At 42.6% G+C, this 25,616-nt stretch overlaps 1 protein-coding gene across 1 annotated transcript in view; it reads right to left on the bottom strand.

Annotated features, from left to right (window-relative positions):
• The window catches only part of EPN3 (epsin 3), a 63,517-nt gene that overhangs the window by 7,151 nt on the left and 30,750 nt on the right, over positions 1-25,616 (bottom strand). Inside the window, exons 2-7 of the mRNA XM_044300017.1 lie at positions 24,220-24,822; positions 22,186-22,298; positions 12,771-12,851; positions 12,056-12,160; positions 3,119-3,251; positions 1,670-1,849 (exon numbers count right to left, since the gene is read on the bottom strand). Of these exons, the coding sequence (XP_044155952.1) occupies positions 1,670-1,849; positions 3,119-3,251; positions 12,056-12,160; positions 12,771-12,851; positions 22,186-22,298; positions 24,220-24,730 (1,123 nt within the window). The 5' untranslated portion in view covers positions 24,731-24,822. The remainder of the gene's footprint in view (positions 1-1,669; positions 1,850-3,118; positions 3,252-12,055; positions 12,161-12,770; positions 12,852-22,185; positions 22,299-24,219; positions 24,823-25,616) is intronic.

Below are 25,616 nucleotides of genomic sequence, written 5' to 3'. Positions count from 1 at the left end.
TTTACATCTGTGTTGTGCTGTCCAGTTTTGAGATCCAGCACAGGGTCTCAAAACTGCAGCACAACGATTCAGTTTTGTCTCCATACATTGGAACGGAGTGCACCAGAATGCATTCTATTCCGGTATGTTGCATCCCCATGCCGGACACAAAACCACTGAAAGCAGCGTTTGTGTGTGCGGGATGGAAAACCGAACCAAAGTCATGTAAGTCAATGGTGCCAGATCCGTCTTTTTTCTGACACATAAAAACTGGATCCGGCACCCATTGACTTACAATGGTTTTAGTGCTGGATCCGGCATGTTCATTTTTGATATAATGCAATTGGATCAGTTCTGAACTGGTGCAGCCGGTTGTATTATAATAATAGAAGCGTTTTGCTGTGGTTTTGAAATCCCATGCTGGATCTTAAAACTGGACCGCAAAAGCGCAGATGTGAAAGTAGTCTTCCCTTTGCAGGTCCCGTAGAATGGGTAAGTTTGCTAAAAGAAAACCTCCATTCTTGCACAACCCCTTTAAAGAGACCAGTCCTGTATGGAGACTTATTGAAAGTAATCCAGGATGTGTATTGGCAATGTTCAACGGCAAAGGAATATGCAGAGAGCTATCTCCCAAGGAAAAGAGCCATCTCACTACTGCCACCTTGTGGAAGTGGCTCCCTGTGAGTCAAAATCCAACTTTTTAACAAGCTTTGGAATATGACACAGGAAATACCAAGGCAGATATCAATCTATAGACAGTTGTTTCAGGGTGCTTGCCCATCATCATTATGGAGTAGGATTCTGGCTGTAGACATACCTCTTTGCATATTCCTTTCCCAATCTTTCTCCATACAATGGAATTCTTCCAGTAAGTCTCAACACAGGACTGGTTTCTTTAAGGGTCCATTCACACGTCCATGTTTGTTTTGGGGAACGGAATTGCGGATGTGTGAATGGACCCTAAGAAGATCCAGCACCCTGCCTAAGCCACATTCAAGACTGGGTTGGATCATAAATGGAGGGTATGGATAGAGAATAAAAAAAACTTTCTTCTCCTCTTTCTGAATCCACTCCTGGCTTTGGCCTCAAAAACTGTCAAAAAACCTGAACATGAAAACCTTGTATAAGACTATGTTCACGTGGCAGATTTTGCCACTAATTTCAATCGGAGTCTGCACCACTGTTCATGTGACTGCAAACTATTTATTTTTCCTAACCACATCAAGAATGGACATGTCCATTCTTGGCATGGTTTCTGCATGGAAACCACAGGAAATCTCGGCGAGAGTCGGTTCAGCTCCATTCAATGAGCAGGTCTGCAGCCTGAAACTGAAAAACCACATCAGGAAAAAGTCATGTCGTGGTCAAAATCTATTATGTGAATGTAATTGAACAGTTGTAGGTAGACAACCCTATCAGGTAGCAGCAACCAGTTGTCCATTTGTTCATAGATTTCTAGGAGAAATAACAGAGGAACGGCATGAAGTAGAGTTGTATAAGATGCTCCAGAATTGTTATTTAATAAGGAATGCAAGTAATTACTACAGTAGACGTGTCAGGAGAGGTCACACCTATAGAATGTTTGTCTTCTGATATGACATGTTCAAACACTGTGAATATAGTTGAAGTCTTCAATGGCTGCAGTTTTGCTAATGATACAATGATACTTGTTTTCTCCATGCATACTCACTGCTTTTGCTCTCCCCCCAAGGATCAGATGGGGAGCTCTTCAAAACTTGTGGCTCCTGCCAGCCTGTTGGTTCCTCAGAGCTGAAAATTATACTTTGACTTGTGTTATCTGCTTTCAATTGAGAACTCTGAGGAACAGTATCCCAAGGTAAGGGAGCGGTGACTACACTCGAATTCTGATCTGAAATGAAAATGCAGAAGTAAAAGCATGAACTTTGGCTATGGGACTTTGAAAATTCAGTATAAATAAGTTGACCAATGTGCATGTATGGCCTACCTAAAAGTATAGAACAAGTTCTCTGTACACAGACTTTAGCATTAAAATGCTCCTCAATCATGAACTCTACAGAAGTAGGATCATCCTGACAATAATGTTGATTTTTGGGAATCTCTCATGGTGGGCATATGCAGTGACCCGCAGAGGGAGAGCCGAGAAGGGGGGATGGTAGTAGCGGCACTGGTAGGAGTGCTGGTGGTTCATGGGGGTCGTCCTTACTCCAAAACTACCTGGGGCTATGCAGTAAATAGAGAGGTGCAACCCTTCTTACCCTTGGGGCACACTCTTGGGGCTCCTGCCTGATTGTGGCTGTGGTACCCTTGATGTTAAATAAGTGTGATGTTGGGGCGTGAGGCAGGAGGGCAGGTGCAGGGCCAGCAGAAGGATGTGGAGTCAAAGACCAGGTCCATTTGGTTACAATAAATAAGTCTCTCCCTGAATAGACTATGGGAGTTGCAGCACAGTTCAGAGGTATATTACAGAGTAGGATCTTCCCAATTGCTGTATATAGGCAGCAAGAATTATGGTAGTAATCCTCCCCGAGTCTCCCTCTCTAGAAACACTTAGTAATGTTTTCAAATGAGCAAAGACATGTTATTCTATTCCGATTAACTCTTTCTGCAATTTCCAGGCTGCGGGTGTAGACCTTAGACCAGATGGCAAGTCTGTGACAAAGTGTGGTTGGAGATGACAACTGTATGGCAGTGTTACTCGGCCACATACCTTATGGTATTGGTCATCATCCAACTCACGTTGTAAGTTATGCTTTTGTCCATTGGTCTGACCCCTGGGACCCCCACTGATCACAAAAATGGGGCCATGGCCATATATATATTGAGCAGTAGGTCAAACATTCGCACCGCTGCTCCATTCATCTATATGGCACAGCCAAATACAGCTCTTGGCTATGTCTGGAAGTCCATCAGAGTTTAAATGGAGTGTCAATGCGCTTGCACAACCTACAGCTCCATTCACAAAGGTGCAGCCACGAGGAGTGCTTTCTGGCTTTCCCAGAAAAAGATATATTTTAATAAAAATCACATTTTTCACAGCTAGACAGAATAACAAAAGGACATTATGAATCAAGCAGCAATTATACCTAAGAGCAATGCCATCATCATATAACAATGTTGAAGAAGTGCCCCCCATCTAGTATCACATGTTGCCACTTACTTGCAGGTCCCCAGGCTGGAAAGAAGGAGCTTGTGTCTGTGGATAGATGAGAACTGGAAACTTGGGAATCCCAGATATTTGCCGTAGGTGGTTGTGGAGGACCGAATATATCAATCAGATCATTTATGTGTGTCTGGGGAAGGAACAGTAGAGAAAATGAAACTCCCATCGAACTGCTTTGCCTATCAGAGTTGAAATATCTCCAGCTGACAAGTTTGGCAATTTTTCTGGTCAAGTAGGCAATAACACAAGGTGACGAGGGTCTTCTTACAGGAAAAAAAAAAATGAGAATACTTGGAGAGATCGTGAGGATAAAAGGTTTATCCAATATTCACATAAAAATCAGACATCATATAGTACATGATTATCTCTTCCTAAGAAAAGCTAGAACCACCCCTGGATACAGAGATCTCCTTATTTATTGCTGCAATTGATCTGCTAGATTGTTTGCAAGCTGGCAGCATAGAGAGTGTGTCCTTTCTGAGGTGGCGTGTGCATTGAACCCTTGAAGAGCTGGAGCGGAGGATAGGAGTGGTAGTGGATCTGACGATATGATGTGTCTCGGTGGTCTCCCTCATATTGCTGCAACTAATAGAGTGTACACCTGTTCTTATCTTGAGGCACACCCTGATTCTGGAGCTCCTGTCTGATAGTAGCTGTTTTTTTTGTTTTTTTTTAGGTGTTTGGATGGGTGCAAAGTGCAATGAGCGGCATACGGTGTAGTAGGTGTAAGAATACCAAGCCAGAGATAGAAGAACAAACATCCCTTTTTACTGAGCGCAAAATAAGGGTTGTAGTATATCCAAAAACAATCTGGACACAATGTAAATTCTTTCCCCAGATAGTGAGGTATGGAGACTGGCAAAGGCACTCTCTATTTACTAGCTTGCTAAAGTCTCTTTCACTAGAATCTCTAGCTGGTGACTGTACTCTGGCAATTATCCCTGCAATTCACAGGTGCAGGTTCAAATGACTACGATTGGCCAAATGACTACGATTGGCCAAATCGTGTCCAAGTGTGTAGAGCATCTTAACTGCAATTCCACCACGGCAGCAAAGTCTGAATAGCTGTAGTAGCAGGCTACTTTGCTGACTGGCCCCTTGCTTGGCCATGCAGATTCTCTATCTTATTGACTCCATGGTCTCTCTACTTCTTGCTAAGTAGCATGCATAGATTTGTGAGTCTGAAGCTTGAGGTTAAGGCATGGGCAGAGGAGCACACAGTCTTTGCTCCCTCTCCCTACAACCTCTCCTCCAGATACTAGTCTAGATTCTTCCTCTATTCAGGAAAGTAGGACCAGTCCACTCTTGCCTCTCTAGAGAGGGGTGGAACAGGATGGGTAAACCTGTCCCTGCCAAACATTTACATTCATTGACATCACATTACATAACATTTGCAGATGCCACCTGTACTGGGGTACTGCATATGTCCTTTTTGAGGGGGCATATCCTTTCTCGAGTGTACTTTCTGCTGCAGTTCTCTACCTGTACTGCCACATTGTCTAACAGAAGATAAGGCTGGTGGCAGTTGAAGAATGGAACTGAACATGTGTGACCACCTCAGCAAGGTGGACAAAGAAATGTAAAAAGAACAAGCAGTAAGTGGCGCTATACAGATATATTTTATTGAATAGCTCAGTGACTATACTGAATGTTTAATTACATGCAATTACTAAAGTATTCAGATCCAGGTGCTGGTTTGAAAAGCTTGAAATATTTTTCATTGCACGGGTTGTCTGAGTTATATAAAAACTCAGGCAACCCCTGTAAACTGCCTAAAATAACAAATGAATATATATTTACCCATTTTCTCCCCTGCTATTTCCTGAGCTGTTACCTGGTCCTTCATTTTTCTGGCTGCAGCAGTAACATTCTGTGCACAGCACACAGGTTGCCTCTGCAGCCAATCACTGGCCTCAGCAGAGACGTCCCATGCACAGCTGAGGCCAGCGATTGGCTGCAGCGGTGACCTGGGTACACCTGCAACAACCAAGAATATGGAAGCAGAGCACAGTGCACAAAGAAACAGGTGATTATTCATTCATTACATGGGTTGCCCGAGTTTTTATATTACACATGGCAGACATATGCTATGCACTTTGAGGGTCTGCCGGCCTCTTCACCAGTCTGTCACTATACTTGACTGAATGGCACCTACTAATTAGACAGTGTAGGAAGAGGGTGACAGTGGAGTGATGATAATGGAAATATCAATGTTTGCTATAGATATACATGTGCCGTATGTGTCAACCAGCTGATATTCAGCATTGCATAATGGAGGTGGCCCATCAAGGCTGCCGAAGCTGCTAAATGGACTTTCGTTCTAAACTCAATAAAGGAAACTTGTCAAATTGTCTTGTCTGTGGGTTCTATGTAGCAGGCAGAGCTGAGTAGTATAACTTGTATTTCATTTCTATAAATCCCTGCTCAATCTGGGCTTAGGAGTCCAATGGGCGGTCTTATCAGTGATTGCAAGCTAGCTATCTGTATATAGGGAAGGCTGTCCATCACTGGGTAGGACTGCCCCCTGGACATCTAAGCATAGACACAACAGGGATTTAAATGAATGAAATACAAGTTTTACTGAATATTTTCCCACAAAACTATATATCAATCTGCTCAGCTCCTCCTGCTCTATAACCTGCTGCCGGCAGCTCAGACACCATGTTCCACATGACAGGTTCCAGAACATTGAAGTCCTCAGTATTAGGGTACATTCACACGACCATGTGTAATCCTTTCAGATTTGCGGTACGCAAATAACGGAACCGCGTGTCCGCATTTTGCGGACAAATGACTTCCGTACGTCTTCCGTTTTTTACGGTCCGCAAAAAACGGAAGAAAAAAAAAAAAGAGAGAGGGAAAAAAAAAGAATTATTAAGGCCTTTAAAAATAGGGAAACGTTCCCCTTTGTGTCTCCGAATCTTTCTTACAGTAGATTTTGTATGACTCTCCACAGTTAACGCGAAAATAGATACTCTGTTATCTTAGCAACCTGTGTGCTCTTATTACAGTACTGCCCATTCATGACTATTGTATCTGTATTTTCTCAGACTTATTCACTGTAATGACCTATATACATAAAAATGGGACATATGCTATCTTTCGCTCAATGCCCTTAGTTGTATCTTTGTACCGTGAACACTGTACTCCAAAGTCATACTTTTTTGTATGTACATGTCTATTCTTGGAAATATCGTCAATAAAAAGACAATTGATAAAAAAAAAAATACGGAAACGGATCCGCAAAAAACGGATGACATACGGAAACCAATCCGTATGTCATCCACAATTTGCGGATCCATTGACATGAATGGTGCTGCGGACCGATCTGTACGGACAATAGTAGGACATGCTTCATTTTTTTTGCGGAATAGAAATGCGGACACAAGGATGCGGACAACATACTGCATGTTCTCCGCACATTTTATTCACCCATAGGAATGAATCGATTCATTCCTATGGAACGGAACGGATGCGGAACGGAAGTGGAAAAAATAATACGGTCGTGTGAATGTACCCTTAGAAATATCTTTCATTAACCTATTCTAGATTTCTGACATTCTTGCTACTAGAATATTTTTCCAAAAGAAGGTGTTAAGCTTTAGAGGATTTTTTTTTCTGTACATCACGTGACACGGAGTCACGCGATTTCTAAGGCTTGCCAAGATTAAAGGGGTTGCCCCAGGAAAAATATTCTAGAGTTTTCAAACCAGCACCTGGATCTGAATACTTTTGCAATTGCATGTAATTAGAAATTTAGCATAGCTGCTGAGCTAGTTAATAAAATGTATCTGTATAGCGCCACCTGCTGTTTTTTTTTTTTTTTTTCTTATTTCTTTGACCTGCTCACTGAGATGGCCGCACATGCTCAGTTTTATCCTTCAACTGCCTTCTGAGCTGTGATAGGGAGAGCTGAGACACGCCCCCTCAGCTGTGATAGGGAGAGCTGAGACACGCCCCCTCAGCTTTGATAGGGAGAGCATGGATACGCCCTCTGAGCTGTGAGAGGGAGAGAGCTCATGCAGAAAGGATAAATCTAGTAGCGCAATTTCAGCAATGAATAAGGAGATCTCTGGACCCATGTGAGGTACAGGGCTGGTTCTAGCTTTGTTAGAGAGAGATCGTCATGTACTAGATTATGTATGATTTTCATTTTTTAGGTTTATCATGGGAGAACCCCTTTAATGTGAATCTAGGAAAGAAAATAAACTTCTACTTTCAATACCATGTGCTATATCGTCTGCAAACCTAAAGACTTTTCAGTATATCTTCCTACTTGTTTTTGCTTTTGCTGTTTTACTTATTTCTCCTCTGTGCATCATACGGTATGTAAAACTCTGCTGCTCCCTGAATGCTATGAATAGGCGCGCTGAAGGATCTTGTTAGGACTTTATTTTTATTCTAATTATGGCTTATGCACAAGTAAAGCTCAAAATATCCTATTTAACATATATACATAATATTTGCATCTAGAGTTATATGTTTATAAATATGATGGGTATGGGTTATATACATGTAAATGAGCAGGGCTGTGTGGGTATTAAAGTGTTAATGAGACTATCAAATCAACAGCCCTTTCAGGACAGTGCAGCACTGAGCACCGAAACGTACTAAATAGAGACTAACAACAATAAGACAATCTGCCGGCAGCAGCCAGTCTGCTTGCTGATAGTTTCCCTGCTGTTTTCCATGCTGCGCAAAATGTAAAAGAAATATATATAACTGAGGTTAGAAAATTGTAGATCAATGGTATCTAACCCCTGTTTTTTTCAGTCTGTCAGGGCATTTTGAAAATAAACAACATTTTCAAATTTTTTTTTGTAGGATTTTTTGTAATTTTTTTTCAAATTTATATCTATAGTATATCCTGTAGTTTTTCACTCTGGCCACTAAGCCTCACATCAGGCTGTCACAGGCTCGGACTGGCCCACCGGCAAGGAGGGGGATTCCTCGGTAGGCCCCCAGTCTCCTGCGTCGGGAGATAAGACGGAGGAGTAATTATTTGTCTTGTTTCTCAGGAGAGATAATTATTGTAGCCACTAGGTGACAGTATCGCACAGTGATGCAGCCTCCTACTGGTGTAAATTGTACAGGAGGCCCTGCAGTATCTTCTAAACTTCCCGGGCTGCTGGCAGTGAAAGAGGAGAGAACATGTCTAGCCATCCTCCTGCCCTCCCTGATGTCAGAAAACTGTGGTTGCTGGAGAGAAGGACTCCTCTGCGATGCTGTGCTGATTTCTCAGGTGTGTGACAGTAGTGAGCTGTAGGAGACTGTAAGGGGGAAATAGTGGATTTGTTTATGGTAGACACAGATCTGTGTATGTGTGCTGCTCTCTGCAGAGTTCAGAGTGGCATTGGGGGGACTCTGCCCTCGGTCCCCCCAATGCCTCTATTTAGGTGTACCCCCATTAGTGCCACAGCTCCCAATTCCCCCACTCTAAATGCACCCCTAATATTGCCTCTTCTCCAGTTGCCCCCCTAATACCTCTGCTCCAGAATCACCACTATTACCCTGCCTCAGACGACCCTAATGCCTCTGCTTTAGGTGCAGCCCCATAAATGCCCCAGCTCCAGATGCCCCCACTCTAAATGCACTGCTAATATTGCCTCTTCTCCAGTTACCCCTGCTCCAGGATCCCCACTATTACCCTGCCTCAGGTGACCCTAATGCCTCTGCTTTAAATGCACTTCCATGAATGCCCCAGCTCCAGATGCCCCTACTCTAAATGCACCGCTAATACTGCCTCTTCTCCAGATACCCCTGCTCCAGGATCCCCACTATTACCTGCCTCAGGTGACCCTAATGCCTCTGTTTCAGTTATGAGCCTCCGTTTGTGCCCTTTGCTCACGTTGCTCCGCTAGAACCTTTGCTTGGGCTCTGTTAAAGGTTATGACCTGCAAAGGGGGTTGGATTTATGACTGAATAATTCTGCACAGTGCGTCACATCCTCCAGTACTGACACGTATGGTTTACATGGCGGTAGCGATGATATTCCGTATTTACAGGCATCACTGCTGCTATGTAAATAGATACTGTGGTGGAGTGGTGGACGATTTAAAGGAGTTGTCCAGGTTTTCAGGTTATCCTCTCCACACCATAGGGTATACCTATATGATTAGTGGGGTCTGATTCTGTGACCCCCACTGATCCCAGGAACAGGTCCCGTTCCCCCTTTTTGATGGTGTGTCAGGCCACACATATGCCCTGCTGCTCCATTTATTCTCTTTGGGACCACTGGAAATAGCCAGCGCTGTACTCTGCCATCTCCAGCGACCCCATAGAGAATGGATGGAGAGGCAGGGCATATGCTCGACCTGCCACTCAGTCAAGAAGGGGGATCAGTGGGGGCTCCAGCGTTCAGACCCCCACGGATCACTTAGTTATCCCCGGTCCTGTGGATAAAGGATAACTAGAAAAGTGGACACAGGTCCTTTAACAGGATAGCTTTTCTATTTTAGTTTGAGATATATTTTGGGCCAGATTTTTAATTTTAATTTAATTTTATTTATTTTTTACACGCAAAGAAAACCTTTAAGGATAGGGAATGTGAAAAGGTCCAACAGCTATGACATGACAGGTGATAAGTTACTGATTAGTGGCGGTCTGACTGCTGGGAACGTGGTCTTAAGACCCTTGTGTACATAGATTGGCGGTAATGTAACTGAATGTCTCAGGACCCCTTTTTTCATGATCAGTGGGTGTTCCAGCAGTCAGACCCCAGAAATCTGATATTTATCACCTATCCTGTAGATAGGCGATAGGTCATTCTTGTCCGTTTTGCGGACAAGAATAGGCATTTCGACAATGGGCCGCCCGTTCCGCAAATTCTTCTGTTTTTTTGTGGATCCGCAGTTTGCGGACCGCAAAAAACGGAACGGTCGTGTGCATGAGGCCTTATAATGTAGATTATGTACAATATGAGGAGGTTAAGATTTGGTAAATGTATGCTCAAAGGGGCTAAAAGGTTTGTCTCACTTCAGTAAATGGCATTTATCATACAGTTAATACAAGGCACTTACTAATGTATTGTGATTGTCCATATTGCCTGATTTCCATCGCATAATACACAGCGTATCCCTGGTTATTACCACCGTGTAATCGAGCAGTGGTGGCTGTGCTTACACACTATAGGGAAAGGCTGGAAGTGCGCATAGGACAACACCTTTCCCTATAGTGTGCGAGCACAGCCACCACTGCTGGATTACACGGTGTTAATAACCACAGATACATGCTGTGTATAATGTGATGGAAAGGAGGCAATATGGAGAATCACAATACATTAGTAAGTGGCTTGTATTAACTTTCTCTACATGATAGATGCCAATTGCTGAAGTGTTATTTGTTTAACAGAGGGCATTTCTACCATGGAGGGGGTACGGAGGGCATTACTACTACAAAGGGGGCACAGAGGGCATTACTACTACAAAGGGGGCACATAGGGCAATACTACTACAAAGGGGGCACAAAGGGCAATACTACTACAAAAGGCATTAATAGTATTAGGTGGGCACAATGGGCATTACTACTATAAATGGGATACAATGGGCATTATAACTATGAAGTGGGCACAATGGGCATTATTACTATGAAGGGGGCACAATTGGCATTACTACTATTAAGGGGCACAATGGGCATTACTACTATGAAGGTGCACAATGGTCATTACTACTGTGAAGGGGCACAGAGAGCATTATTCTTGTAAAGTGGGTGGGCATAACTGTTATAGGGCACTGAATGGGCATTATTACTATGAAGGGACAGAAAGGGTATTATTACTGTTATGGGGGCATGGTGAGGGCATAACTACTGCGAAGAGGCACAGAGAGGGCATTACAACTGTGAAGGGGTCACAGATAGGGCATTACTACTTTGAAATGGGCACAAAGAGGGCATAACTACTGTGAGGGAGGCACAAAGAGGGCATTACAACTGTAAAGGGGGCACAGATAAGGCATTACTACTGTGAGGTGGGCACAATGGGGGCATAACTACTATAAAGGGGGAACAATGAATGGATAAGTACTTTAAAGGGGCACAATGTGGGCATAACTACTGTGATAGTTGTACAGTTAAGACATAACTTCCTTGAAGGGGTACAACATGGGCATAACTACCGTAAGAGGGCACATATCTGGACAAAACTACTGTGAAGGTTGTACAGTAAGGGCAATACTACTGTAAGGGGGTACAATTTGGTGGGGGGTGCCAGAGAAAGGACCCGCCCTGGGTGCCAAACACCCTAGGCACGCCACTGGTAAAGGATACCTCTCAATGCTTTTAACAGCAGACATTCCCTTTAAATAGTCATAGCAGGATAACAACATAGTTTGAGATATTCAAGAGTCAGGCTCACTTGCTGCTCTTCCCATTTAATACGGTCACCTCAGTACATGGCAGGGATTAGATATCTCACTGGGCACAGCATAAGCATGTATAGCCCGTAAATCTTCCCATTAGTCAGATATATCATGGTCATGACTGTATTTAAAACAAATCGGACTAGTCAGATGCCAGTGCCTGTATATCAGGAGAGAGCGAGCAGCAGGAAAGTTCCACTAATTCAGTATTTAACCGTATACTGCCTGCTGTACCACAATTATATCAAAAGTTTCAATCTCCAAACCAGTAGGCTCTCCAGCAGGGATGCACCTAGCCTTTTAGTTACCTGAGGCAAAAACCGAAATGGCGCCCCACCTTCCCAATGCTAATTTCCTAACCTAACCCCTTCCCTTCAGCCCATGGCCCTTCGGCTGCCCCCCTCTTGCCCCTACCTGGTGCTGCCTGAGGCGATCACCTCACATGGCTTCATTGGTGGTGCACCCATGCTGAGGAGACACTACAACCTCTTCCATGTACTGGTTATTAGTACTTTACTGGAAACAATAGCCATGGCTCTGATTGGTTAGACAGATACATAGACAGATGTATTCTTACCTCATTTTTCTTTACAGTTTCCTTCTGATCATTGTCCCCTGTAAGTTGTGTCTCTATTAAAGCCCTCTCGATCAGCGATATTTCACCCTGTTTCACCTGCAGATCCTAAATAAAGACCAGACTGTATCACAACCAAGACATGACTTTATTTATGAAGCAAGACATACACAGACCACACACCACCTGCCTAATATTGTGGTCTGACCATTCGAGGCATGGATTCCATAAGACCTCTGAAGGTATCTTGTAGGATCTGTCACCAAGACGCTAGCAGCAGATGGTTCTTTTCTTTAAATTGCGAGGTGCGGCCTTTGTTGGTCAGACTTTTTTCCAGTACAACCCACAGATGATCTATTGGATTGAAATCTGGGGAATTTGGAGGCCAAAGTCATCACCTTGAACCCCGAAGCTGAAGATGCTCTGACCCTGTTGTCTATCCATCAATAATATGGTCCTTGTCAAAGTCACTCAGATCCTTACATTTCTTCCTGCTTTTAACACATCTACAAGAACTTACTGTTCCTTCTAACACATCTACAAGAACTGAGTAACTGCTCTCCACTGTTCTGTTCTGGGAATTAGTAGGTATCCTGCACCTATCTGACACTGGTGGCATATCCTAATGATGAGACAACCCCTTCAATGTTCTTGTCTGACTTTAGCCTAAATGAATGTTATGACTGGAGTCAACTTACATACTGTATATATTACATACCTTTTCATATTCCTCTTTACTTCGATTCAGTGCTGCTTGCAGTTGCAGTTCTTCTTCTTCATCCGGGGCTGAAGGGACTTTCTATAAAATAAAAACATCACACAAACCTCTTAAACTTTCAAAAAAGACTTAGTACAAGACCTAAAGTTCTGAGATGACACAAAATGTTTACATTTTTCAGACAAAGTTCAGCCTCTAGGCCTCCCACTGATCATGAGAACAGGGTCCACAAATCCATTGTGTGATTGGATCATTGGTGACCAACGTTCCGACAACCCTCCTGGAACTTCTGGGAGTCTTCAGGAAAAAGGGGAGACCTCCCAGACTCTTGGAAGAGCTGGCAAATCTTCTGCACAGTGCATGGAAGGCTTCTTTCTCCCAGATAGAAGCCCTCCATGAGATCTAATTGTATGTGGTACCGAGATGCTACAGCCCCAGAAATTTACACATGCTCTGAGGGGGATATGATGTCAAGGAGGGGTGTGATGGGTCAGGAAGGGGTTTGGCCTATGCAGAAAAGGAGCAGCTTCTTGGCCACGAAAAACTTCATGGGGGTCCCAGTGGTCAGACCCCATCAATCATACATTTATTACCTATCTTATGGATGGGTCATAAGTGTTGCTTATGGGGAAAAAAAACTTTAAGTTTGGATTGTCACTGAATTTTTGACTACAGGTGTATGTTTATTTCATGTGCAGGAGGGCGGCAGCTGTCACTATAGAATTATTCACAAATGGCACATGTACTACTGCTGCATGTACTGACCTGGTCAATTTACAGTTAAAGGGGTTGTCCAGGATTAGAAAAACATGGCTGCTTTACTTCTAAAACAGTGCAACTGTCCATGGGTTGGGTTCAGTATTGCAATTAGACTCCACTGACGTGAAAGAGGCTGAGTTCCAATTCCACATAAACTCTGTGTACAGGTGTGGCGCTGGTTTTGTAATCCCAGACAACCATTTAACTGCAACTTGACCATCACAAGCCGGTGACGTCAGGCCAGATTATTGGAAGGGTAAAGAGGGGCAACTGCTCAGGGCCACCACCATGTAAGGGGACCCGCTTTTGCAGTTCCCTCAAGCTGCATCTAGGGTACTCTCAGCAGCAAGACATAGAAAAGGGAACCCTTTTCTCTTATTTGATTATTAGAAAAAAATCCAGTAATTCAGGTCTATTGCCATAGAAGGACCCAGACACCTATGGCTGTAGCGACCTCTGGAGGATCAGTCATGCAACATATTTGATCCTTGTTTTCCACAACAAAGAACATCAGGGAAGAGTGGCCCCCATACACACAGGAATATCAGATCTTGTCCACATTGGTGAAGGGTCACGCTGGCCCACCAGAGCTCCAGGGAATCCTCGTTGGGCACAGACTATGATACCATAGTGGGCCCCAAAGGTGTTAAGGAAGGAAGTGGATCCAGCGACTAAAATAACATCATCTTTATTGAAACATGTTCATGCGCTGAAACATGCGCTGTGTCTGACTGGTTTCGACCGTAACAATGGTCTTACTCATATACATAGATGACTAAAATACAAGCATCGAATGTATAGGCAATGTATCAGCTGTAGTCTTTGAAGCTTAATTGCTTGCAGTAATTACAAAGCACGTGTGCAGCACAATGGCATCACTGATAACATCCTAAATTAGTTCATAATATAAGAAAAGTCCATTTATGAGGTGTATAAAAAGAGTATCTGATCATAATACAAATAAAGAAAAAATAAATTTATATATATGAGTAGAAATATGTATAAGTTAGTAAAAGGTTAATATATTTTTATGGAAATTTAGTTCTGTAGGGAAGTAGGAGAAGCGTAAATATCCAATACGCTTCTCTTTCGATTTGACTCTTTCAATGCCAAATATACGTAGGGAAGCAATTTTTCCGCCATGACAGTCGCTGAAATGTTTGGATATGTTTGGTTATTTTACAAATATCATTGATGTGTTCAATTATGCGCACTGAGTTTCCTAATCGTGCTACCAACGTAAAATCTATCACATAATGTGCAATGCACAACATAAATAAAAGTCTGAATTACAATGAATTTAATCCTTGATATTAAAACTAATAGAATGGTCACGATTAGCAAATGTTTTTTAGGGTTCACATCTGTAGAAGTTTTATTTAATTTTTTTTTATTAATTCCCTAGGAATGCTGGGTGCAATTTTCTGTCCGGTAGTAGGTGCTTTCTTGTACACAATTGTATATCCATGTAACAATGTATTGTGTCTTCAAATAAAATTGGGAGATATTTATATATTAGAGCTTTGATCTTATGATACAATGTACTATATTGTTAACATATATATGGGTGTATTGTAGTGGTATTTTTAAGTACTGATTGGTACTGTCCCCTTTAATTCTGTTTAATACTCTGTGTGATAGTTTACAAGTTTTCCCTGTAATGAAGTGGGTTAGAGATAGTAACCACCCCCCAATGTGCTGATAAGAACACATTCCTGAGTGATCTCAGAGACATGCGTGATGCGAATAACTGTGGTCTGCACTAACAATTCATGGGGATTCAGCCAGGTACTTCATCCTAGGTAGGATGTAAGTATTGAACTGCCCTATCTCTTGTACACACTGGCGTGGCGGTCATGTGTTATAACTTGGTAGACAGCCATGTGTTATAGCATGATTGACTGGATCCCTACCCCATATTTAGGCTAGTGATGTTTATTTACTTTTTAATATTCAGTATGTGATTTGTTTGTGTTATCATATATTTATTCACTCAGCCTGCGTAAGCTTACTAATTCTCAAATCTTTTGAATTCACGTTATGTTACAACGTAAGGTTGAATTATGTTTCTTTTTTAGTTTTGAAGAATTCTCATCTGTTTTTAATATTCAATAATAATTCTTGCCTAGCGAGTTGCGCTGTTTTCCCTGCCGCTCTTTCTAGCATCCAACTTGGATAACCTCTACTGGATAATCTAGCATTGATTTGTTTTAACTCTTTGGTGTACAGTGTGTGGCTACTACATTTATGCTTTGCTCTTATATTCTCCCCTACTGGGATCGCTTTGACATAGGGTAGTGTGTATGGGTTTGGAGAATAGTATTACCTGCAGTAGGCTTCCTGTCTGTACTGGAAACAATATTATGATTGGGTATACCTTCCAAACTGAGATCAAGAAAATATATTTTTTCCTGTTGCAAATTATGTGTAAGTTTGAGATTGTATGTATTTTCGTTCAGATAACGTTAAAGATTGCATTATTTCATAAATAAAGATAATAATCTATATAAAATAATAATATAATTATGATAATGTAATGACTAATTATCTAATTATATGTTCAATGCAAGGAATATCCAAGGAAACGTGTCACAGTGACCGTTTAGAAAAATCCAGATTTACCAAAATTGGGATTTACTTGTTTGTGTGACTATGGAATGACTTCATTAGGCGGTGACATAATTGAGCAATTGAAGGACTTTAGCTGACACACCGTACAAATGATTATATGACTACACAGCTATATTTGTAATGGTATAATTACAGTCATTATATTTACCACTGAAGGTTTCAAGGATGTTCCTATGTTGAATAGGTACAGATATCATAGTAGTCAGATATTGCAGATAGGTGCGGATATCAGTACATATAATTCTGCTTGACAATTGACATCTAAGGCTCCTTTCACACCTGCGTTCAGGTGTCCGCTCGTGAGCTCTGTTTGAAGGGGCTCACAAGCGGACCCGAACGCATCCGTTCAGCACTAATGCATTCTGAGTGGACGCGGATCCGCTCAGAATGCATCCGTCTGCCAGCGCTCAGCCTCCGCTCTGCTCAGTGAGCGGACACCTGAAGCAGCGTTCGGGTGTCCGCCTGGCCGTGCGGAGGCGAGCGGATCCGTTCCGACTTATAATGGAAGTCAATGGGGATGGATCCATTTGAAGATGACACCATATGGCTCAATCTTCAAGCGGATCCGTCCCCCTTTGACTTTCAATGTAATGTCTGAACGGATCCGCTCAGGCTACTTTCACACTTAGAAAAATTTTCTAAGTTATAATGCAGACGGATCCGTTCTGAACGGAGCCTCCGTCTGCATTAATATAAGCGGATCCGTTCAGAACGGATCCGATCGAACGCTAGTGTGAAAGTAGCCTAAGAAATATGGATTTCAGTAATTGCACAGAGCCTTCCCCCACAGTGCACTGATTTGGGAAGGATATACATATAGGGGGTTAATGTATCAAAGTTCAACACCAGTTTACTAATGTCAAAAAGTGGCAAGTTTTCGAAAAAGTGCTGTCTTGCACCAAAATGTGTGACTTTTTGCCCTTTTACGCCACTCCCGTCACTTTTGAAACGTCATTAGAAAGTGGCATGGTTAGGCATGCTAATGGGTTTCATGCCAGATTTATCACTAAGGCCCCTTTCACACGGGCGAGTATTCCGCGCGGGTGAAATGCGTGATGTGAACACATTGCACCCGCACTGAATCCGGACCCATTCATTTCTATGGGGCTGTGCACATGAGCGGTGATTTTCACGCATCACTTGTGCTTTGCGTGAAAATCGCAGCAAGCTCTATATTCTGCGTTTTTCACGCAACGCAGACCTCATAGAAGTGAATGGGGCTGCGTGAAAATCGCAAGCATCCGCAAGCAAGTGCGGATGCGGTGCGATTTTCACGCATGGTTGCTAGGTGATGATCGGGCTGGGGACCCGATCTGTATTATTTTCCCTTATAACATGGTTATACGGGAAAATAATAGCATTCTGAATACAGAATGCAAAGTAAAATAGTGATGGAGGGGTTAAAAATAAAAATAAATTAACTCACCGAGACCACTTGATCGCGTAGTTGCGGATTTCTGTCTTCTGTAATGTTGAGCTGCCAGCTAAGGACCTGTGGTGACGTCACATCATATGGTCCAATCACATGGTCCCTCACCATGGCGATGAACCATGTGATTGGACCATGTGATGAGCACAGTGACGTCATCAAAGGTCCTATTCCTGTGCACAGCAAAGAAGAAGACAGAAGAGAAGCCGGGCTGCGCAATCAAGTGGATTAAGGTGAGTTCAATTATTTTTTTTTATTTTTTAACCCCTCCAGCCTTATTGTACTATGCATTCTGTATTAAGAATGCTATTATTTTCCCTTATAACCATGTTATAAGGGAAAATAATACAATCTACACAACACCGAAACCCAAACCCGAACTTCTGTGAAGAACTTCGGGTCTGGGTACCAAACATGCCGATTTTTCACACGCGCGTGCAAAACGCATTACAATTAGTGTTGAGCGCGAATATTTGAATATCGAATTTTTTTTGCGAATATCGGCACTTCGCTAATTCGCGAATATTTCGAATATAGTGCTATAAATTCGGTATTTTGAATATTATTATTTTGGTGGGAGTTTTTCCGGCCCTGCGCTCCAGTTTTCTGGCTTTAAAAAAATCTGAAATTAGAGTTTTGTGACTTTTTGAGTTTATTGGCATAAAAATGTTTCTGACATTTTGCATTTTTCCACCATTCAATCCAGTTTGGAAAAATGGGTGGCATACTGGGCATGGTCAGCCTGTCAAGCTGATTTACACCAGATTTATCAAAGTCACAAATATTGTTGCAACATACTACAGTAAGGGTGCATTCACATCACTGTTGTGAATGTCATTTCCTTCTGAGATCTATACCGGAAAATAACTGATCAGTGTTATCCTAATGCATTCTGAATGGACAGCAATCCGTTCAGGGTGCATCAGGACGTCTTCAGTTCAGTCTTTTTTACTTTTCAGGACAGAGATAATACCGCAGCATGCTGCTGTTTTATCTCCGCAAAAAAAACTGAACACTTGCCTGAATGCCGGATCCGGCATTTTTTACCATAGGAATGTATTATGCATTCAAATTGCCGCATTGACGGATCTGGTATTGCAGTCTACGCATGCGCAGACCTTTTAAAATGTGAAAAGAAATAATACCGGATCCATTTTTCCAGATGACACCAGAAAAACGGATCTGGTATTGCAATGCATTTTTCTGACTGATCAGGCATTTTTCTGACTGATAAGGATCCTGATAAGGCTACTTTCACACTTGCGGCAGGACGGATCCGACAGGCTGTTCACCATGTCGGATCCGTCCTGCGGCTATTTCACCGTGCCCGCGGACCGCCGCTCCGTCCCCATTGACTATAATGGGGACGGGGGCGGAGCTCCGGCGCAGCACGGCGGTGCACAGAGAACGCCGCCGGACTAAAAAGCCTGACATGCAGTAATTTTAGTCCGGCGGGCTTTCTCCGTGCACCGCCGTGCTGCGCCGGAGCTCCGCCCCCTCCCCATTATAATCAATGGGGACGGAGCGGCGGTCCGCGGGCACGGCGAAATAGCCGCAGGACGGATCCGACATGGTGAACAGCCTGTCGGATCCGTCCTGCCGCAAGTGTGAAAGTACCCTAAGTCTGAAAAATGCCTGATCAGTCAGAAAAAATGACATGCGTTTGCATACAGTTTGCCTGATCAGGCAGGCAGTTCAGGCAACGGAACTGCCTGCTGGAATCAAACAACGCAAGTAGGAAAGTACCCTTAAAAACAGATCTCAGAAGGAAATGGCTCAAACGGATGACAACTGATGCAACAGGATACGTTTTTTTACTGGATCCTGTTAAGAAAACGGATCCTATGCAATCCTATGGGAATACTGACTTTTTAGCAAGTACCCGTAGTCTGCCTCGGTAAACAGAAGATCCATATTTAAGATCCATTTTTACCTGCTCCCCACCGCTTCAATCCTCTGTGCTGCCTGCACTGTGTCCTTGTTCCGGTTTCCGGAGTGTTTAAATAAGCGGCTGCATGGACATGGTCACATGTTCCGCTGCAGCCAATGAAGAGCAGGGGGAACTGAGCAGATTGATATATGGCATTTACCACTGAGTGACATACTAACAACGGTGGTTTCTGTCCCTGGTCAGGGTCATCCAAGAACATTTAGGAGGCTCCTGACACGGGATCACCCCTATTGAGCAGCCATTCTGTTTTTAGGCAGGGTCTTGTAAAATAGGGTGTGTGTCCAGAGACAGTATATTTCCATTTACATTATACACCTAGCCCTAGGGCCCTGGAAGTATTATTGTTATGGGTGTGTTTTATTCCGATTATATATCATTAAAGATTACGTTTTAAGTGGTGGTGGCTCTGTGAATGAGATTGACATATGGAGAGTATTCATTCATTATAACTTGTAACTTAACTTAATTGAATTGTTACCGACATGCCTATGGATAATGGATAATGGTTGTGGAACCACTTTGGCAAGTAACCAGTTTCATGTTGGGCCAAATCTAACCCAATCCTTATTCTGGTTCCTCCCCAGTATTTACCCTTTACCCACTGTACAGGGATGTGGAGTTCGCTGTGGGTTAGTGTCCAGACCGCTACCTCCTGGGATGGTCCTGGTGTACTTGGCAGCTGACCTACTGAGGTCAGAGACACTGGTGAAAACACCAGAAAAATGGCATGGCACAGTTCAAAACAAGACATGATACAGGTGAATCCAATACAAACACAAATTACATGCATGGCACAAAACACTGAGTACCGGCAGACGAACAGACTTCAGGAAACCAGACGTACAAACTTCATTCACTTGGACACACAGACTTTAGGAACCCAGGCATACGAACTTCATCCACTTGGACACACAGACTTCAGGAACCCAGGCATACGAACTTCATGCATTTGGACACGCGGACTTCAGGGACGGACTTCATGGACCTACACATAGTTACTACAGGAACTTGGACACGGTTCAGACACAGTCTATACATGAGCAAAACTTAGCAAGACAGAACAGGCAAAGAACTCTAAGACACAGTTCAAATACATTGACACAGAAACTCGGACAAAAGCCAGCATGCACAGACAGATCGAAAGCTCCATACAGACTTTAGCAGAGCACAAACTATGGCTTAGGACACTAGGTCAGAATTCAGACATGGACATAACTAAGACGATCCAGAAGCAAACTTCAGATATACTGTAAACTACAACACAGGGCACAGACAGACTCCAAACGGATCAAAGCAAGACATGGTATTACAAGAAAGACATGATATAATTGCATAACCAGGGGAGGTCACAGCACTCAAGAGACATCCCCCAAACTGACACCGGACTCAGGACTATATAGAAGAATAAACAAACCAATGTAGTCAAACAGACGCACACACACAGTCAATGAAAGAGTAACCCTCACAATACCGAACTGAGTACAAGCACATAGGAATAATTCACACAAGCAACCAACTCCAGGATACACGGTGTAGTGGCAACATGAACTGCCATTGAACACAATAGCCCAAAGTCAAACCCACAAGCTTCCAGAGAACTTAAGGCCATCTGTCCACCAGCTGAAGCTCAACAGAAGATGGGTGTTGCAACAGGACAACGACCCAAAGCATAGAAGTAAATCAACAACAGAATGGCTTAACAGAAGGAAATATGCCTTCTGGAGTGGCCCAGTCAGAGTCCTGACCTCAACCCAATTCAGATGCTGTGGAATGACCTAAAAAAAGTGATTCACACCAGACATCCCAAGAATATTGCTGAACTGAAACAGTTCTGTAAAGAGGAATGGTCAAGAATTACTCCTGACCGTTGTGCACATCTGATCTGCAACTACAGGAAACGTTTGGTTGAAGTTATTGCTGCCAAAGGAGGTCCAACCAGTTATTAAATCCAAGGGTTCACATACTTTTTCCACCTGCACTGAGAATGTTTACATGGTGTGTTCAATAAAACATGGTAACATTTAATTCTGTGTGTTATTAGTTTAAGTAGACTGTGATTGTCTATTGTTGTGACTTAGATGAAGATCAGATCACATTTTATGACCAATTTGTGCAGAAATCCATATAATTCCAAAGGGTTCACATACTTTTTCTTGCAACTGTATCTACAGAGAAGCCACCCACTGGACTTCTAAACCTAGAACGAGCCTGCTGCCTGTAGATTGAGCTTGAATGGTTATTTTTAACCCCTTCCCTTTGTTATTAGTTAAATATTCCATTATTATTATTATTATATAAAAATGTTTTCTCTGCATTATATTCCATTTTCCCCATGTAATTCAATAGCATTATCCCCCTAGGATTTCTTTATGCAGTTTTAATGGATTTAATTGTTACCCTACCATCTAAATGCTCAGACTTCAGTGGAGGTCACCTTGCAAGCCCTAGTGTTACACAATAAAGTAAGTACAGATGTCCCTGTGTATCCCTGCAGCCTGTCCCATTCCTTCACACAGCACTAATGACACTCTCTGACAGGGAAGATATCGAGAAGAACAATCTTGGCTACTGGACAACAATATAATAACACTGTGTAATAATCATGCAAAGTTATAAGCAAGAAAATCGTGAAGTTATTATTGTACCTTTTCAGCTTCTTCTTTACTCATAGCTAAAGCAAGCTGCAACTGAAGTTCTTCCTCCCCACTACTCTGGGGTCTTGCATGTTCCAATTCTGGAGTAAGGGTTGAAGCGGAAGCTGTAAAAAAAAAAAACACACACACAAGAAAAAAAATCCAGTCATCAGTGGTTCTGAAGAGTTAAGGCTCACGCCCTCGAACGTGTGCCGGCCGTGCCTGCAAACAGCTTGAATGGGTCCGCAATCTGGAAGACACGGTGTGGAGGCACTGAGCGGAAGGCCACGAAAGCACTACAGAGTTTTGCAGTGCGGACAGATCTCTGACCTATTCAAGTTGACCACACGACGGTGCACATGCATTACATAGTAACATAGTTAATACGGTTGAAAAAAGACATACGTCCATCAAGTTCAACCAAGGGATAGGTGGCGGTCCCCAATGCACAGCACGGACGATCCCTTATCCCTTTGGCAGGGATGAAATGATTTTTACATATGTTAGTGGTTACTTTGAATATAAAAATGCTGTTTCAGTCTGCAGTCTTCATTCATTTTCAGACACCCTGATATTCAGTTTATAGCCTGCTCTTACTTTCAGGCTTTTCTCATGTGGTCATAACCATCAAAGTAATGCATGCTGGATCTGTGTGTCCAGGATGCTGCTACCTTCTCCCTGCCACTGCTCTGTGCGTGCTTTACTTCCTATCAACAGCATGGATGAGCTGTTCTCCATGGTTTTTTTACCGCTCTCGACAGGGAGGGGAAGAGTAGAGAGCAGTCAGAAATAGAAGCAGAGCTCTCAGATTCAAAACCTCCTGTATAAAGTTGCCAAATTTTGCACTTGGGAAATCATGAACACGTAAAACGTAGACTTTAAAGGAGTTTTCTGAGATTCATCTGTCACGTGGCCTAGGTGCAGCTTAGTCCCATTCAAGCTGCGATAACAAACAATAGATGGAGCTATGCTTAGTAAGCTGCAAAGAGGTTACTGCACAGCCTCTTCAAACAGCTAATCATCGGGTTCTGCAGGTTTTTACTGCACTTTTTTGGCTGGCATTTTTTATTTTTTTGCAGCGTTTTTTAGGACACATCCAGAGGTTATGTATGTGAAATATTCATATGCAGGACAAACAGTTATTTTGCTTGTTTTTTTTTTTTCACCCTTAAGGTGTGTTTTTGAAATCAGTAGTGTTTTTGTTTTTTTCAAATAGCAGCATGCTCTGGTTTTGGCCCTTTTACCCTCATTGCCTGTCATTTTTTTCCTACAGACATCCATTGTTAGAATTTTTATTTTTTTTTCCAGGTTAAAAAAAAAACTATATGCAATGTGTGTTGGGGTACATACTTCCATCTAAAAAAAACACTAGGAATAAAAAAAAACACTATATAAACAAAAGTGGAAAAAACACTAATGAAGTCAGGCATTTTGTGAGGCTTTTTCTTTTGGACTACAAAAATGCCAGGACAAAAATTGTGTGTGAAGGAACCTTTATGGTGCCTTCACAAGCAGCAGATTTTGAAATCAGTTCCATTCTTTTGAATGGGGCAGCAAGCACATGGATTTCTGCAAGCCCCATTCCGATGAGTGAAACTGATTTTCAGTCGTGGAATTTTCTGCCACAAAATCTGACGCATGTGAAGGCACCCTTAAAGTTGACTAGCACAACATCCCTTATCTGCCCTGTTAGGGTGTAAAGATGCTGTAGAGGGGGGGTCCCCTACTAAACCATTGTGAGCAAAAATGTGCAACTTTTTTTTCTAAAAAGTGGACCGGGCCTATAAGACCCAACACATTTAACATTACTTATGCTGGAAAACTGGTGTAAATTGCACCAGAAATCTAAGCCACCTCCAAGGGCTACAGGTATACTTGGCAGCTAGAATATCAAAGTCTGTAGGACTACTCCTGTCCTCAAAAATACCAGAACCTCAACAGTAAAACTGACAGATCCATTTGAAAATAGCAGATCTATTATGCAGTAGAACAACAGAACCATTGATAATAATTTGATAAGAGCCAAAACATTACCAGACATATTACCTTCATTAAATCTTAGCCTATGGCTGCTGTCTATGGCTGCAGTGACTTGAGACATCCTTTTTCGGGTTGTCTGAGCTTGTGCCCTCTCTTGCTTAATTCGCTCCTCATCTTTCAGCAGAGATACTATCTGTTTGGCCTTCTCTCGCACATTAAGTCCATGGTCTTTTCCATCACGATCTAAGAACTGAAAGTCTTTGAGAGTCTGTACAGCAATAAGATTCTCATTACATTCTTGCAGAACTTTGTTGGATCCATTTTTGATCAAATAATCCAAAAGTGTCAGACCTTTATAAACATGGCGCCAGTTTTTTCCACTGTCATTCAGTCTTTTCCAGACCATTATCATGACCTCTTGGTACTCTGCAGTGTAAGTCATTTGAGAAATTTCAGCCATAAGAGTGGCAGATGGTCCCCAGGGGTCATTTGAAGTAGCCTCTCGAACCTTAACTTCAGCATCAGAATAATTGTGGACGATGTTCTTTACTTGACGACGTAAAGATGAAGTAGCCATGATGGGTTGTTCCGGTCTTATCTAGAATGTCTACCAGTTCGTAAAAAAAAAGTGTGGGTCTGTGTTCGCTTTCTGTCTAAACGTTCTGATGTCTGAAAAATAAAGGTGAGTGTGAGAAGGTGATGTTTTTCTACCCTTAAATAACACAGGTAAAATTAAGGTCAAATCAAGGAACTGAAATATACAGTGAAACCTTTTTGAGACATCTACTCAAAATTGCAGTTAAAAGTTATTTTTCTAGAGTAGTAGTCTTCTCGAAGAGGAAGGTCACACATAGGATCCAAGGAACTAAAAACTCATCATAGAAAAATATAGTCTAAATCTGGTGCGTTGGCATCAAATGTGGCATACTTTTTAGGGCTCGTTCACACAACCATGTGAAGCCCGTGCCCGTATTCCGGTGAATGGTTTTCTGTGGCCATTCCGCATCACGGATGCAGACCCATTCATTTCAATGGATCCGCAAATCCGGAGATGCGGAATGGAACCACAGAACGGAACACTACGGAAGCACTAGTGCTTTCTGAGGTTCCGTGCTTCCGCACCGCAAAAAGATAGAGCTTGCCACGTGGCAGGTGCCCGTGCTTAGTGGACCACAATTTGAGGTCCACAGCATGGGCACAGGCTTCACACGGTCGTGTGAACAAGCCCTAAGGCTATGTTCACATGTGAGGTAGCTTGATTCTGCATGCAAAGTTTTTCAGTCTGGTCGAACCCCAGTGCTCATGCCAGAAAGCAACTGGATCCCATTATAGTCTACAGGATCCAGTGGTGAACGGTAGTATTTGGCAATATAAATGGTGTCAGCTCCTGTCCATTGTGTATATAGCCCAAAAGACAGGAAGTATTAATATTTTTTAGGCCCAGTGTGAAAACTGCTGAATTG

Source organism: Bufo gargarizans, chromosome 6, assembly GCF_014858855.1.
Source record: "Bufo gargarizans isolate SCDJY-AF-19 chromosome 6, ASM1485885v1, whole genome shotgun sequence".
Lineage (NCBI taxonomy): Eukaryota > Metazoa > Chordata > Amphibia > Anura > Bufonidae > Bufo > Bufo gargarizans.
The sequence above is the reverse complement of the archived record's forward strand: the minus strand, read 5'-3'. Positions and strand labels throughout refer to the sequence as shown.